Source organism: Malurus melanocephalus, unplaced genomic scaffold (assembly GCF_030028575.1).
Source record: "Malurus melanocephalus ecotype Western Australia unplaced genomic scaffold, MMel_1.1 scaffold_1269, whole genome shotgun sequence".
NCBI lineage: Eukaryota > Metazoa > Chordata > Aves > Passeriformes > Maluridae > Malurus > Malurus melanocephalus.
The window spans coordinates 31,355-48,047 of record NW_026624501.1 but is presented as its reverse complement, the minus strand read 5'-3'; the positions used below and the strand labels follow the sequence as shown (position 1 = coordinate 48,047).

The following is a 16,693-nucleotide window of genomic DNA, read 5'->3' as shown; positions in this document are numbered from 1 at the left end:
TCGAGGGTGTGGATTTTAATTGGTCCAGCTCTTTTTAAAAAGCAAAATTCTTTTATTTTCCAACCATAGGGCTGAAATAACAAAGCTGGGCTGGAGCTTGGAAGGTGATTTTAGACCTGCTTAGTCACTGGCTGGGATCAGCTATTTTTGGGTTTACACTGAATGAAAAAAATGGGTTATTTATAGTGGRTCAGAGCCTGGAACTGCATCATCCTGGTGCTGCCAGAGCCAGGAAATCTCATTTTGCTCCTTTTTCCCTTCAGATCCACGCCTACAACCTGGAAACCAACACCTGGGAGGAGATCACCACCAAACCTCACGAGAAAATCGGTGAGTTTGCAATTCCCTGGAAACACGAGGTGCAATTTTCTTGCTCAAAATGGGATTTAATGCTGGGTTTGAGGTCGTTTTTATGCTTCAGCACTGAGGATTAACCCATCCAAAGGAATTTTTCAGGCTGGCTCTGCTCCCAGAGCATCCAGATCATCCCTGCTCCTTTTAAAGCTCTGGGAGATTTCCCTGAGCCAAATTTGAGACTCTGCAAAACAAGATCCCAGCACGTTTTTTTCCTTCCCTGGAGAGGAATTAGGAATCTGAAACAGCTGCTTAAAATCACAGCTTTTCTACCTGGGATTGCAGGAAAGCAGAACTCTGTAAAAATTAAACTCCAGGATTAAATGTTGACATCATCACCACTTGCACAAACATATTAAAACAACTATAATTATTTTTTTAAAAAATTTGTTCTCCCCAGGCTTCCCAGCAGCCAGAAGATGCCACAGCTGTGTCCAGATCAAAAATGGTAAGATTTAGCTCAGGAAAATCAGTGTATTTTATACAACCAGACAGTGGAGAGCTGGAAAGAATGCAGGGAACACGTGGCTTTTTTTGGAGGAGGATTTTTTTTCCTCACTCACACACCCAGTTAGTTCCACTCTTTTCTTCCACATTAAAGAAACAGTTGCAATATTGATCCCTTTTTTCCAAACCCTTCAGGATAATGGAGGGTGGAGGAAATGATGGATTATATTTCCTAATTGTCCTGATAAAAGTAAGGCAGGAGATGCTTTCAGCAGGGGGATTTTGCAGCCTCTGGGTTGAGAAATTGGGCACCCCATGGGTTTAAAATCCCTGGAATCTCATTAAACCCAAGTGTCTGAGAATTCAGGGTGGCTGAAGCTTAACACAGTCACAAAAAGAGGGAATGCACYCCCATTGCTGTGATATTTAGCCCTGGGCAGGCTGGGCAGTGGGACAGGAGCCAAAAATCCACCCTGGATCAGGCTGGGAGAACTGGGAATGTTCCCCTGGAGAAGGGAAGGATCCATGGAGAGCTTCCAGAACATTCCAGGGGCTCCAGGAGAGCTGGAGAGGGACTGGGGCCAAGGGCTGCAGGGACAGGACACAGGGAATGGATCAGAGTGGAAAAGGGGAGATTGGGGTGGGATCTGGGGAATTGGGAATTCCTGCCTGGGATGAATTCCCAGAGAATTCCTGGATCCCTGGAATGTCCAAGGCCAGGCTGAACATTGGGATTGGAACACCCTGGAATAGGGAAGGTGTCCCTGCCATGGCTGGGATGGCACTGGAGGGGCTTTAAGATCCTTTCCAACCCAACCCATCCTGGGATTCTCTGAGTGGCCTCTGCTTGTGCTGGGACTGATGTGGGAGATCCTGAGAAGTTGAGATACAACTGATCCTAAATCTGGGGTGGGAAGGTGCTCCCTGACCCCAAAGGTGCTCCCTGACCCCAAAGGTGCTCCCTGATCCCTCTCCCCTCTGGGCCTGACCACTCCCTGGCTCTTCTTTCTTTCAGATGTGTTCGTGTGTGGAGGATACAACGGAGAGGTGATTCTGGGAGATGTTTGGAAGCTGAACCTGCAGACTTTCCAGTGGGTCAAGCTGCCAGCTGTGATGCCAGAGCCCGTGTATTTCCACTGCGCTGCTGTCACCCCGGTAAGAAACTCCTTTTTGTTCATCCCAGCTCTCTGACTTTACTATGGGCTGCACATTGAGCTGAAATTCCYCAGGAAGTGATTTCCACTGGATTCAGCAGATTTTGGGAGGTTCTGACTCCTTTACCCACACTGGGTTTTCTTTTCTGAAAGAAACAATGCAGAATTTTAACTTCTAAATTCCTGTGTCAACAGCAGTTCCTGCTGTAAAAGGCAAAAAAAAAACCCCACAAATACTCCCTGAGTAAATTGATTTTATCCTACTGAGGTGAAAGATTAGAGGAGCTTTTTTCCAGCCCTTTGGAAAGCACTGAGGAATGTTGGTATTGCAGAGTTTTGGCCAGAAGTAGAAATTTGGAGAGCTGGGATTGATAATTAACAGAAATGCCTTTGGTTGTGATTTCATCTCCTTCAGCTCCTCCTCACCTCAGGCCAGAGATCACATTCTTTGGTGTCACTTAATTTGGAAAGTGTTAAAATGCAGCTTTTCCTGGGAAACCTGATAAAGGTGTTTCCCAGGCAGCTCAGTGACTGCCTGGACAGCAGGAATGCCCTTTCTTTGCCAGCATATGGGAAAAAAAAACCAAAAAAAAMCYAAAAAAACCACTCAGCAGCTGAGTTTTCCCATCTCTCCGTGYTCCTGTCATCCCTGGAGCAGAGTTGTGCTGAGCCAAGGGAATGCAGGATGTCTGTGTGGGCTGGGTGGAGTTTAAAAAAATACATTATTTTTAGCTGAAACACAGCTCAGTACTATTTCAACAGTTTGCCACGCTCCTAAAATGGATTTCTCGGGATGGAAAACACCTAAAATTCAGAGCAATGAAGGGGTGGATGAGTGGTTGAGGATKAGACAGAGCCCATCCAGCAGTGATTTCTGCCCTGGATCAGAGGATCCCAAAACAAATAAATCTGATTTATCCCATCCTGCTGTTCCTGGCTGTAATTCATCCCCCTTTCCCCACCCAGGCTGGCTGCATGTACGTCCACGGAGGGGTKGTCAACATCCACGAAAACAAACGGACTGGCTCCCTGTTCAAAATGTGGCTGGTGGTGCCCAGCCTGCTGGAACTGTGCTGGGAGAAGCTTCTGGAATCTTTCCCTCATTTAGCAACTCTCTCCAGATGTCAGCTTTTACACCTCGGACTGACGCAGGGACTCGTTGAGCGACTAAAATGAGAACATCTCCAACTTGTGGCCGAAATGGCACCTYGAAGAATTGCCCTTCCCTCCCCCTATTTATGGATTCCATGGATGGTCTTGCTAAGAACACGGAGGAACCTGCTCACGGCCTTACTGAGCAAATACATTGATGCCTTTCCAGACGTTGTTACTTTTGCTCATTGAAAAAAAAAAAAAGAGAAAAAAAAGCCCCTTTTTATTTATGGAGCTCTGAATGACACCATTAATCAGAAGCATTTTCTGACACTAAGCAGTCCCTGCTTGCAAATTAATTGGGGAGCTTGATGAATTCATGAATGTCTGAGCTTGTGCTTACACGTGGCACCTTCACCTCGGTGTTTTTACCATATTTTATCCAACGAGGAACATTTGCTGCAGAACCACCACCAACCTGTTTTTTTTTTTTTGCTTTGGATAACCCATCCCTCCCTCCCAGCTGAGTTCTCCTTTCTCCAAACCCACCAATTCCTTCAGCTTTGCATGTGTTCCAGGGGCACCTTCCCAGCCCTGAGCTTCTGGAGACGGCTGGAACGTCCCCCGGTGCAGTGTCTGTGTTCTCCCCTTTTCATATTGAAAGCTTTGCTTGGAAGACTGGGAAAAAGTTGCTACTTAAGGGACTACTGTGTAGTTTACTGCTGGTGGGGAGGGAAAAGGTTTTTCCTGAGGTTTTTTTTAACCTTTTCTGCTCACTTTGCACCCGGAATGAGCTACAGCAAAAACTCACCCTGTAGATTGCAGAGCTCTTTGAAACCCTGGGTATCAGCAGCAGCCAGCTTTTRGTTTTCCTTCCTCCCACACATCCCAAATTGGCCTTTTTGTTGTTGCTTCGTGTTGCCCTGAGGGTGGGAGCTGGGATTTAAAGCCAGTTTTGGGAGGAGCTTTGTGGATTGCTCAGCCCAGGAAATRAAAAAAAAGGGGAGAGGGAAGATCTCTCCATCCTGCTGGGATCAGGAATTGTCTCTGCACAGGAACGATGGGAAGGGGTCTGGCCTCTGGCCCTGTTGTACTCTGAATTTATTTAAGTGGCCACTGAACTCGAAGCAGCTCCAGGCATGAGGTTTGTGCAAAATCCTTTTCAGTTGGAGCCCATTTTTAAGTGCCTTTTGTTTTTAAAATCCGCTTTCCCCCATGCTTTCCTCTTCATCAAAGGCAGAGGTTACACTTTGGGGTTTTAGTTTTGTTTTAAGAGATTGCATTTATGTTTCAATAAACCATAGCATTGTCTTCATGTTGTTCATCCAAAGGCACTGCCTGATGGAGTCACTGCCCCCTCTTAGGGCAGCCACCCCTTTTCCAAAATTAAACATCCCCTGGCCTTGGGAATATATTTTCCTCCTTTTCCAGCCTCAGTTGCTCCTTTTTTGAAAAATAAAGGCTGGGCAGCACAGCTGAAGTGTTCTCAGGTACTTTGGAGCACCAGGAACTGGTGGCAGCTGCTTGGGCTCTGTTTCATCCCCTGCATTGCACCTTTGCAGGAATTGTGCTTTTCAACCTGAATCCAGACCCTGCTGGCAGCTGTGGGCTGGAAAAGGGTTCCTTCTCTCCTCCAGGACCATTTCTTCCACCCCAAACTCCCAGGCTGAATATCCACACTTCCATCTTGGCATTCTGCCCTCCAGGACCTCTGTTCTCCTCCCTGTGCTGGTTTTTTCCTTTCCTGCTTTAAGGAGCATCTCCCATCATCCCTGAGGTGATACTGGAGCCAGGCTTGGATTTCTGAGCAAGCACATTCCTTCAGCTCTTTGGTTTTTCTCACTCTGGAAATCCTTGGAGCTTTGTCTGAGGTTGTCACAAAGATTTTGGAGCAGGGTTGGGAATCCTGAGAGGTCCCAGTTGACTGGAAGCTGCTCCCAGTTTTCAAGAAAGCACAGGGCTCTGTCAGTCTCACTTCAGTACCTGATAAAATCACAGAAAAGATTATTCTGGAAAAAAATTACTCTGGAAAATCTAGAGGACAAAACAAACATCAGTCAAAAGAGGAGAAAGTCCTGCTTGGCCAAGCTGATTTCCTTCTCCAACAGCATAACCCACGTGGAGGAGCTGGGAAAGCCAGGAAATGGAATCTTCAGACTTCCATGTGCATCCAGGACAAACTGGGAAATAAAGGAGAGGCTGGAGAGGAGCTGGGGGAAGGGAGCAGAGGGTCCTGGTTGATGGAAAGTTGGCTCAGCAGTGCCAGGAGGGACATCAGGAACAGCAGCAAGGGAGGGAATGGTCACAGCCCCAACGCTGCCAGAGCTCCAGAAGTGTTTGGAAAACGAGAGCAGGGACAGGGTGGGATTTTAGGGTGTTCTGGGTGTAAAATTGGACTTGATCCTTGTGGGTCCCTCCACTCCCAGCCCCAGGAGTTGGGGTAGCATCACTAGGAAAACCATAAAGGTCCAAGGAGTTCAACTTTTTCTGACAAAAGCAATCCAAGCATCACCACTGCTGGATTTCCAGGGGCTTTTCCCATCCCATAATCTCCATGGGCTGCTCCGTGATGGCCACACGATCTCAGAGGCTGCTCTTCCTGAAAAAATGACTTGTTTAAAGCACTGACAGCTCCTGCTGAGGAGGGCTTTAATGGCTGCTGGGCCACTGCCTGTGGATAAAAGCTTTCATTATCATTCCCTAAGGGAGAGGGAAAGGATCCAGAGGAGATAAGAGCACCCACAATGATGCCAGGGATGGGGACAGGACTGAATGAGATGGGCAAAGCCAGCTCAGAGCAGAGAATTCCCCAGCCCCCCCGAGCCCAGGAGAGATGGTTTTTGTTTAACCTCGGTGAGATGATGGCACTGAGAAGATTCTCCACAGTTTCTGCTCTCCCATCCCACCTCTGATCCATCCTTCCCAGCAGCAGCTCCAGCTCCTCACCCAGGAATGCTCCCAAATGTCCCACTCTAACCACAGCAGGAATGGCCGTGCTGATGCCTCAGTGAGAAAACAAAAAAAGCTTCATAAATCAGCTTCATTAATCCCTAACGAGCTGCTGGGGAGGAGGGCGATCCCAGGCTGCTCCTGCCTCACTCTGAGTTGTCTGTCCATTCCTGTAAATGCACTCCCTGTTTTTTTTTTTTTTTTTTTTTTTGCTGAGTTTTGGGGTTTTTATAAACTCACTTTTGAGGTTTTTATGAGGTACTCGATGGAGCAGCGGAAAGGAAAGGGGTCCAGGAGCCGCCCTCCCTGTGTTTATGGATCTCTCAGTGTTTTGCTTTGGGCTTGGTTTTGTTTTTAAAGATAATAAATCTTTGTCCTCTCGCCGCATCCATCGCCCTGTCCCGGCACAGAGGGAGGTGGCCCCAGCATGTCACACCCTGTGGACAACACCAGGAGCATCCCTGACCCTTCTCAGGAGCCTGATGAAGAATTGGAAGCCAGAATGGTCAGATGAGACCAGGCTGGAGATGAACTGGAGCTCTGAGAGGGTCACAGAGAAAGGCAGAACTCACAGCCACCCCGCTGGCTCTGTCCCTGGGGTGACGTGACAGAGGAATGGTGGCCACAGAGGGACCCAGGCCAGTGGCTGAGGCTCATTTAAGGAGAAACAAACCTGGTTCTGATTTGTACAAAACTGCTTTAATGACAAAACAGCTGAAAATACCTTTGGGTGCAGTTCTGGTGCCATCAAACATCCGTGTGCAATTCCCGGGCCCGGAAGGATGAGGGRCTTTTCCGGCACCTTCTCCCAGTGCAGCACATCCCCAGGAAGGGCTCTGTCCTCRGGGATCCCCTTCAAGACTCTCCACTAAGGACAATTTCCCTTCCAGCCCCTCCAGAGTGGGCTGGAGATCCCTCTGTCCCCTCATTTTGGAGCAATTTCATCGCCACCACCCTTCCCATCCCTGAAACCCCGTTGGCACCCACAGAGGGAGCCCAGCAGCAGCAGGAGTTTCAGGAAAATGGTGCTTCCAGACCGGAGCCAGCCCAGCCCAGTCCCTGAGATGCTGGGAAAGGTCTTGACAAGCACTGATCCAACGAGGGAGTCGTAGAAAGGAGAATCTGAACCTCAACAGCCGCTGGGCGAGGGAGCGAAGAAATACACGGCCAGGAGGATGAAGTAAACCATCACCAGCACCGTGCCTGCAGCGGGCAGAGAGAGGTGGAGGGAGTTAGTCCCTGCAGCAGGGGAGATGGTTTTAAAGAGCTGGTGGGGCCTGGATTAACCCCCTGTAGAGGACTTTGGTGGTTCTCTACAAAATGTCTGTTAAAAAGGAGTTTAACCCCTTTAAAGGGAAATGGGAGTGATTCCCCTTGGAGCTGCTGCAGGGGCACAGCTCCAGGATGGTCAACCAAAAATCGCTGGGGTCACCACACTGAGAGCCCCAACGAGTGGACAGGCCCAGAACTGGAACCAGGAGCCCTCCATCCCTGGAATTACAGGGATAATCGGAGCCCCAGAGCCCCTGTGGGCTGTGCTCACCTTGGAAATAGTCACATTTGCCATCCATGAAGATGTAGTTCATGAGCACCACGCTGAACATGCTGGCGTAGACGTGGAGGTCGCTGAAGACCAGCGTGAAGTTGGTCGGCTGGGAGGGAGAGGAGTTGGGGTTCATGGCCAACCAGGACCTGTGTCACCCCTTCTGCCACGTGTCCYCAGGGTGGGGACAGCACCAGGACACATCTGAACCCGCTCACCCTGCACTGAGCACAGGGGGGACGCTGGGATGGCAGCTGTGTCCCATCTGTGTCCCCAGCCCTGCTGTCCCCCGGGGCTACTCACGTAGAAGATGGTGAAGAGCACGAGGATGGGGATCTGGAGCATGCAGACCTGCACRGCGATGCAGTTCCCGATCTCGATGCTGGCGAGGAAGGACAACTTAGGGGCTGCCAAGGATCTCGGGTGAGAAAATCCCAAACTGTGGAGCCCATCCCGGTTCTGGCACCATTTCTTGGGTGAATAAATCCCTCGAGGACAAACTAACAGGGATCTGACCATCATGGGCACCGAGGCACGGTCATGGGATTGGGACAAGGCACAGGGACCACCCCAAAACTCACCCTGGAGCCACCTCACCTCAAGCTCAGGTTGTTCTGCAGGGCGAACTGGATGCCATTGACGATCTCTGGCAGCTCGGGCACCATGGCCAGCACGGTGACACCGATGAAATACTGCAGGGAAGAGGTGACAGCAGCCTGGGCCTCACCACACCCACGTTCCTCAGTGTGCAGAGCATCTTGGCATCTTTGCCCCGCTGCTTTTGGGGTTCTGGCTGCAGCCAAGGCAGGTGCCCAACCCCAAAGGGCACATTTTGCTCCTTGGGGACACCCAGACCCGGCTCACCTGCGAGATGGTGGAGTTGGTGAGGATGGGGCTGATGTGCTCCGTGGCCAGGTCGGCGCAGGCCGACATGCACAGGGTGGAGAGCAGCAGGATGAGCAGGGCCCGCCAGCGGGACCAGTGCACCACGGCGCTGTGGTGGTGGCCGGGCACTGGGGAGAGAGCAGAGACACGTGGGACACGCCAGAGCGGTGACAAGAGCCAGCCTGGTTTGGGGACATCGTGACTCACTGTGACAGTCGCTGACGTGGATGTCGTAGATGTGCGTGTGGGTTTTGAGGGTGAAGAAGAGCCCGATGAGGTAGGCAGCGGGGAGCAGGATGGACACCGTGTACACCAGGGGTCTGGGGGACACAGGGGACACGCTCAGTGCCACCAGAGTCTGCCATGGAGACCCCAGGGGACTTCCCGTGGGCATAGAGGAAATGGTTGCTGGATCACTGGGGTGGAGAAGTGCCACCCCCATGTGGGACAGCTCTGTCCCCACCGCAGAGGACACTCACTGGACGTGGCTGTAGTAGAGGGTGCCGTTGTTGTCCATCTGCAGAGAGAGCGCCCATCAGCAGGGACGCGGGGACAAGGGACAACCCCACTGCCACCACCCAGCCTGAACAGGGGGCTCAGAGCATGCCCCATCCCAAACTCACCAGGTCAAAGTGACAGTTGTGGCACAGGTAGTGGCCCAGCGGGTTCTGGGTGACGTTGTGGCACTCACCGCACACCAGCTTCCCATARACCTTGGAGAAGAGCGTCGGGGCGAAGACACCTGCGGGGACAGGACATGGAGTGGACACCCATCCTGGTGGGACCCCAAACCTGGGGACAGCCCTGTCCCCAACTCACCTCCCACGGACAGGAAGAGCAGGGCCGAGCTGACGCCCGCAGAGCGGCTGTTGAAGCGCTGCTCCTGGTGCCGGATACCCCCGATCACCATGCACAGACCCTTGGGGACAGAGAAAAAAAAACCCCAAAAATTCCCCATCCGTGCTTCACTCACAGCACCCCCAGCTCTCAGTGCCACCATCTCACCGGCACGAACAGGACACAGCCCACCAGCGTCCCCGTCAGGGCYGATTTGACCACCTCGGCGTAGCAGCGGTTGCCCTCGCGCGAGCCCTTGATGAGGGCGGTGATGTAGAAGGTGAGCTCGGTGATGGAGCCGAACGTGGCGTTCACCACCGCCCCCACCGCGAAATTGCTCTGGGCAGAGATGCTGGAGCGGGAGGAAAAGGCTGTCAGTGAGACTGGAGCATCCCCACTTTGTCACCGAGTGTCCCCTGTCCCCCTCACCTGGCGATGGCCATGCCGATGTAGTAGGAGAGGGGCATGATGGAGAGCAGGGCCAGGCTGAACTTGACAGCGGAGCCGGTGAGATGGTTGGAGCTGTCCACRTAGCCCAGCACCAGCGTCACCAGCACCAGCGGCAGCAGGTCTGGGGTGGCCGGTCAAGGACAYGGGATTTGGGGTGGATTTGGGGTGAGATTTGGGGTCAGCCCCCCACCCTCCCCGCTCCAGCCCCCAAAGGATACTGACGGCGAAGATGTTGATGCCRTCCACGGCGTATTTGTAGTAGTAGGGGTTGGCGGCGCGGTAGCAGCACAGAATCACCTCCCCCTCCAGCGGCACCTCCGTCTGCACAGAGACCAGAGGGTCACCCCCACCCCAAAATCCMCCCGGAGCGGGGTGCGGGTCCCTCACCCCACCCACAATCACCCACCATCCTCAGGCGCCGGATGAGCACCCGCTCCGGGGGCAGCAGCAGGACGCGGGCGGTGGCGCGGGCGCTCAGCTTGGCCACGGGGATGAGGACGATGAGGAGCCACGCGGTGACACACACGAGCCCGTGGGCCAGCGCCAGCACCGGGTAGCCCAGGCACAGCCAGGCCGCGGTGCCRGCACGGCGCTGCCAACGGGAGGTCACCGTGAGGGACTGAGCCCCGAAATGCCCGCCCCAGGGGAGGGGAGGCACCCRTGGGTGCTGTCCCCACCGCGCTGGGGCTCCAKSGGGACGTTACCGTGTCCGGTGTGGRGCTCACCCAGTGTCCGGTGCCCGCCCAGCACTGCGGGYGCCAGCGGCGTGGAGTGGGACCCCCGAGCAGGGCTGAGCGTTCCCCGGCACTCGCCTCACACGCCTGCTGGCATTTGGGGACCTGGGGACAACAGGGATGTCAGGGTGGGCATGGGACACCCTGAACATCCCCGAGAGTTCCCGGTGCATCCTCACCTCCACTTTCTGGATCACTTTGCCAAAGGGCCACAGGAAATACCCGGCCAGGTGCCAGCAGAGCCGCCCTGCGGGGACAGCACCRTCAGTGTCCCCTGCTACAGGGACATTGCATAAAGAAGGGACCCAGGAGAMCCCAACCCCATGGGTGCTGTTTGAGCTCATCCAGCCCCAAATTTGGGACTCACCATAAGGAGCCCCGATGACGGTGACRAACATCACGGCAGCCACAAGGACGTAGAGCAGCGAGAGCCACCAGCCAAAGAGCAGCAGGTAAAGGACATTCCCACACGTCAGCGTGGACCCTGCGGGAGGGAAAGCACCGGGTGGCACCATTGTCACCTGCAGCTGCCACCACCCAGGGCTGTCCCCAAGGCCACCCACCTCCAGAGCCTCGGATGACGTTGAGGTCGGAGTAGAGCTCCTTGACGATCTCGGACCGGTCCTCCCATGGCCGCGCTGTCACGTGGCTCTTCCATTTCTTGAAGCCAAACTGCAGACAGAGGAGTTTTCTCAGGGTGAGGGAAGGGGAAGAAAAATAAAGCCCCTTACAGCCCTCCAGGAGCACCCACGGGTGCCCCCACCCACCTTGTAGTTGTTGGAGAGCTTGTTGGCCTCCACGGCGTTCTCGGCCGTCAGGGTGGTTTTCACCACGCAGCTCTCGCACACCTCCTCCGAGTGCTGCTGGCAGCAGGACGGGGTGGCCATGGCTGGAGGTGACACACGAGGTCACAGCGGGTTGGGGACACCCCAGAGCCCCGTGTCCAGCCCACCCCGCAGCCAACCTACCTGGGGGCACRCGGGGACGGTGCAGGTGACAGCCCAGCTCGCCCAGGTCCCCCTGCACGTTGTTGATGGCGGCGCAGTGTCGGTCACACACGGAGCCCCGGCGGGGGCCATCGCTGTCACCCCGGCAATCTGGAACCTTGGGGACATCTGTGGGAGCTGTCAGAGTCACCCTGGGGCCACAACCCGTATCGCAGCACCGCGGGACAGCCGAGTGCTGGGTGTCACCTCGGTCCCCAAACCCCGCAGGGGGCACACAAAGCTCCCACGGTGGTACCCAGGGGATGCTCGGGAGGGTGACCCGGCGGTGCCCGGGACATGGGGGGCAAACCCCGCTCGGTGCCCGGTGTGTGCTCGGGAGGGTGACCCGGTGGTACCCGGGACATGGCGAACAAACCCCGCTCGGTGCCCGGTGTGCGGGTCGGGAGGGTGACCCGGCGGTGCCCGGGACATGGCGAACAAACCCCGCTCGGTGCCCGGTGTGTGGTCGGGAGGGTGACCCTGCGGTGCCCGGAACATGGCGGGCAAACCCCGCTCGGTGCCCGGTGTGCGGTCGGGAGGGTGACCCGGTGGTACCCGGGACATGGGGGGCAAACCCCGCTCGGTGCCCGGTGTGTGGTCGGGAGGGTGACCCGGCGGTACCCGGGACATGGAGGACAAACCCCGCTCGGTGCCCGGTGTGTGGTCAGGAGGGTGACCCGGTGGTACCCGGGACATGGCGAACAAACCCCGCTCGGTGCCCGGTGTGTGCTCGGGAGGGTGACCCGGCGGTGCCCGGGACATGGCGGGCAAACCCCGCTCGGTGCCCGGTGTGCGGTCGGGAGGGTGACCCGGTGGTACCCGGGACATGGGGGGCAAACCCCGCTCGGTGCCCGGTGTGTGGTCGGGAGGGTGACCCGGTGGTACCCGGGACATGGCGGACAAACCCCGCTCGGTGCCCGGTGTGTGGTCAGGAGGGTGACCCGGTGGTACCCGGGACATGGCGAACAAACCCCGCTCGGTGCCCGGTGTGTGCTCGGGAGGGTGACCCGGCGGTGCCCGGTGTGTGGTCAGGAGGGTGACCCGGTGGTACCCGGGACATGGCGAACAAACCCCGCTCGGTGCCCGGTGTGTGGTCGGGAGGGTGACCCGGCGGTGCCCGGGACATGGGGAACAAACCCCGCTCGGTGCCCGGTGTGTGGTCGGGAGGGTGACCCGGCGGTGCCCGGGACATGGGGGGCAAACCCCGCTCGGTGCCGGTCGGAAGAGTGACCCGGTGCCCGGGAAGGGGAGCCCCATTGGTGCCCTCCCGGCCCCGGAGACCCTCCCCGCTCACCGGGCGTGTCCTGCGCGCAGCAGCGGCGGCGGCGGCCGGGCTCAGCCTCGCTGGCCATGGCGGCGACAGCAGCTCCAGGGTCGGTGGTCCCGGTCCGGCCCGGCCCGCCGGAATTTAACGGGCGGGGCCGGACATGCGCGCCCCCGGGAGCCGCCCCCATCCCACCGGGAGGGGCCGGGCCGCCCCCGCCTCAGGTGGGGTTGGGATGCACCTGGGAACGGTGCGGGGGGCGCGGGGAGAGGGATGCGCGGGGACCACGGGGCGTGGTGTTTCGGGGTGCACAGACACCGGGGTGCGCGGTGTTTTGGGGTGCACAAGAGCGGGGATGCGCGGGGACCATGGGCGCGGTGTTTTGGGGTGCACAGGCACGGGGATGCGCGGTGTTTTGGGGCGCACAGACACCGGGGTGCGCGGTGTTTCGGGGCGGACAAGAGCAAAGATGCGCGGGGACCATGGGGCGCGGTGTTTCGGGGTGCACAGACACCGGGGTGCGCGGTGTTTTGGGGTGCAGAGACCCCGAGATGCGCGGTGTTTTGGGGTGCACAAGAGCAAGGATGCGCGGGGACCATGGGCGCGGTGTTTCGGGGTGCACAGACACGGGGATGCGCGGCGTTTTGGGGTGCAGAGACACCGGGGTGCGTGGTGTTTTGGGGTGCACAGACACCGGGATGCGCAGGGATCCCGTGCGCGGTGTTTTGGGGCGCACAGACACCGGATGCGCGATGTTTTGGGGTGCAGAGACACCGGATGCGCGATGTTTTGGGGTGCACAAGAGCAGGGATGCGCGGGGACCCCCGTGCGCGGTGTTTCGGGGCACACAGACACCGGGATGCGCGGTGTTTCTGGGTGCACAGACACCGCGGTGCGTGGTATTTCGGGGTGCACAGACACCGGGGTGCGCGGTATTTTGGGGCGCACAGACATCGGGGATGCGCGGTGTTTCGGGGTGCACAAGAGCAGGGATGCGCGGGACCGTGGAGCGCGGTGTTTCTGGGTGCACAGACACCGGGGTGCGCGGTGTTTTGGGGTGCACAGACACCGGGGTGCGCGGTGTTTCGGGGTGCAGAGACACCGGGGTGCGCGGTGTTTCGGGGTGCACAGACATCGGAATGCGCGGCATTTTGGGGCGCACAGACACCGCGGTGCGCGGTGTTTTGGGGCGCACAGACACCGGGATGCGCGGTGTTTTGGGGTGCACAGACACCGGGGTGCGCGGAGTTTTGGGGTGCACAGACACCGAGATGCGCGGTATTTTGGGGTGCTCAGACACCGGGGTGCGCGGTGTTTTGGGGCACACAGACACCGGGATGCGCGGTGTTTTGGGGTGCACAGACACCGGGGTGCGCGGTGTTTTGAGGTGCACAGACACCGGGGTGCGCGGTGTTTTGGCGCGCACAGACACCGGGGTGCGCGGTGTTTTGGGGCGCACAAATACCGGGGATGCGCGGTGTTTTGGGGCGCGCTGTTTCGGGGTGCACAGACACGGGGATGCGCAGTATTTTGGGGTGCTCAGACACCGGGGTGCGCGGAGTTTTGGGGTGCACAAGAGCGAGGATGCGCGGGGACCCCGGTGCGCGGTGTTTCGGGGTGCACAGCGTTGCCTTTCGGTTGCTCTGAGAACTCTGAGGCAGACCCGGTTAATGGGGTAAAAGGGTTTTCCCCGGTGTTTAATGGGATCAAAGAGTTTTCCCCGGTGTTCAATGAGATCCTATTGGTGCGCAGCTCTTTGGGGTGGAACACACCCCGGGTAACGCCCATACAATTTTTATCCACCTCACAAATCAACGAATTTGCCCGGAATCCCCCAATCAGAAACTCCATCCATGCAGCGATGTCCCCCTGTTGTAAAGAATCCCCCCAGCCGGGCCAGAGCCCAGGTTACACAATGAGCTCCAGAGAGAAGGTTCCAGAAAAGGCTGAACCCTCGAGTTTGGGACAACTCGGGGCTCAACGGGACCCCAAAGCTGAGCTGGGATATCAGGGAACAGAAATCACAGGTGTGTAGGGTACCAGGGATACATAAAGGGTACAGAAAATATCTAAAAATATCTATAAAATGTATAAAAGGGTATAAAAAATGTGTAAAAGGGTATATAAAATGTGTAAAAGGGCATATAAAATATATAAAAGTATCTATAAAATACATTAAATGGTCCATAAAATATATAGAAGAGTATATAAAATATACAGAAGGGTAAATAAAATATATAGAAGGGTGCATAAAACATATGAAAGGGTATATAAAATAAAACATATAGAAGGGTATATAAAATATATAAAAGGGTATATAAAATATATAGAAGAGTAAGTCAAATATATAGAAGGATAAATCAAATATATAGAAGGGTATATAAAATACACAGAAGGTTAAATAAAATATATAGAAGGGTATATAAAACATATAAAAGGGTATATAAAATATATTAAATAGTCTGTAAAATATATAGAAGGGTACATAAAATATATTTAAGGGTATATAAAATATATAGAAGGATAAATCAAATATATAAAAGGGTATATAAAATATATAGAAGGGTAAATAAAATGTAATGGGGTAAATGATGTATTGGGGTCATATATTGGGGTGTGGTGTATTGGGGTGATATATTATGGTGGGTGATGCATTGGGGTAATATATTAGGGTGGGTGATATATTGGGGTGCACAGTGTATTGGGGTGGGTGATGTGTTGGGGTGATATATTGGGGTGTGGTGTATTGGGGTGGGTGATGTATTGGGGTGCACAGTGTATTGGGGTGTGATGTATTGGGGTGGGTGATGTATTGGGGTGCACAGTGTATTGGGGTGTGATGTATTGGGGTGGGATTATATATTGGGGTAGATGATGTATTGGAGTGTGATGTATTGGGGTGTGGTGTATTGGGGTAGGTGATATATTGGGGTGTGGTGTATTGGGGTGATATTTTGGAGTGTGGTGTATTGGGGTGGGTAATGTATTGGGGTGCACAGTGTATTGGGGTGTGACGTATTGGGGTGGGATTATATATTGGGGTAGGTGATGTATTGGAGTGTGATGTATTGGGGTGTGGTGTATTGGGGTAGGTGATATATTGGGTTGTGGTGTATTGGGGTGATATATTGGAGTGTGGTGTATTGGGGTGGGTAATGTATTGGGGTGCACAGTGAATTGGGGTGTGATGTATTGGGGTAGGTGATATATTTGAGTATGATGTATTGGGGTGATATATTGCGGTGTGGTGTATTGGAGTATGATATATTGAGGTAAGTGATGTATTGGGGTGACATTGGAGTGTGATGTATTGGGGTAGGTGATGGGGTGATATATTGGAGTGTGGTTTATCGAGGTGGGTGATGTTTTGGGGTGTGATGCATTGGGGTGCACAGTGTATTGGGGTGTGATGTATTGGGGTGGGTGATGTGTTGGGGTAGGTGATATATTGGAGTATGATGTATTGGGGTGTGATATATTAGGGTGTGATGTATTGGGGTGGGTGATGTTTTGTCGTGTGATGCATTGGGGTGCACAGTGTATTGGGGTGTGTGATATATTGGGGTGTGATGTATTAGGGTGATATATTGGAGTGTAGTGTATTGGGGTGTGATATATTGGGGTGCAGTGTATTGGGGTGTGTGATATATTGGGGTGTGGTGTATTGGGGTGTGTGGTATATTGGGGTGCACAGTGTATTGGTGTGTGACATATTGGGGTATCATGTATTGGGATGATATATTGGGGTGTGCTGTATTGGGATGTGTGATATACAGGGGTGTGATGTATTGGGGTGTGATATATTGGGGTCCCATATTGGAGTGTGGTGTATTGGGGTGGGTGATATACAGGAGTGTGATATATTGGGGTGCACAGTGTATTGAGATGTGATGTATTGGGGTAGGTGATATATTGGGGTAGGTGATGTATTAGGGTGATATATTGGGGTGTGATGTATTGGGGTGTGTGATATATTGGGGTGCACAGTGTATTGGGGT

At 54.5% G+C, this 16,693-nt stretch overlaps 2 protein-coding genes across 2 annotated transcripts in view; one reads left to right on the top strand and one right to left on the bottom strand.

The window, feature by feature from the left end:
- KLHDC10 (kelch domain containing 10) overlaps positions 1-3,540 on the top strand; it is a 13,376-nt gene extending 9,836 nt beyond the window's left edge. Inside the window, exons 3-6 of the mRNA XM_057387596.1 lie at positions 105-330; positions 755-802; positions 1,817-1,956; positions 2,922-3,540. Of these exons, the coding sequence (XP_057243579.1) occupies positions 105-330; positions 755-802; positions 1,817-1,956; positions 2,922-3,131 (624 nt within the window). The 3' untranslated portion in view covers positions 3,132-3,540. The remainder of the gene's footprint in view (positions 1-104; positions 331-754; positions 803-1,816; positions 1,957-2,921) is intronic.
- Positions 3,541-6,679: 3,139 nt separating this feature from the next.
- LOC130586709 (uncharacterized) lies at positions 6,680-12,885 on the bottom strand. The gene is made up of 20 exons (XM_057387598.1): positions 12,726-12,885; positions 11,414-11,560; positions 11,213-11,334; positions 11,009-11,117; positions 10,813-10,929; positions 10,625-10,692; positions 10,437-10,550; positions 10,118-10,303; positions 9,930-10,032; positions 9,691-9,832; positions 9,430-9,613; positions 9,244-9,343; positions 9,048-9,166; positions 8,904-8,941; positions 8,632-8,744; positions 8,404-8,552; positions 8,137-8,231; positions 7,843-7,921; positions 7,540-7,648; positions 6,680-7,199 (listed from the first exon to the last, which is right to left on the bottom strand). The coding sequence occupies exons 1-20, from the start codon at positions 12,883-12,885 to the stop codon at positions 7,126-7,128; spliced, it is 2,328 nt and encodes a 775-aa protein (XP_057243581.1). The 3' UTR covers positions 6,680-7,125.
- Between the last annotated feature and the right edge of the window lie 3,808 nt (positions 12,886-16,693).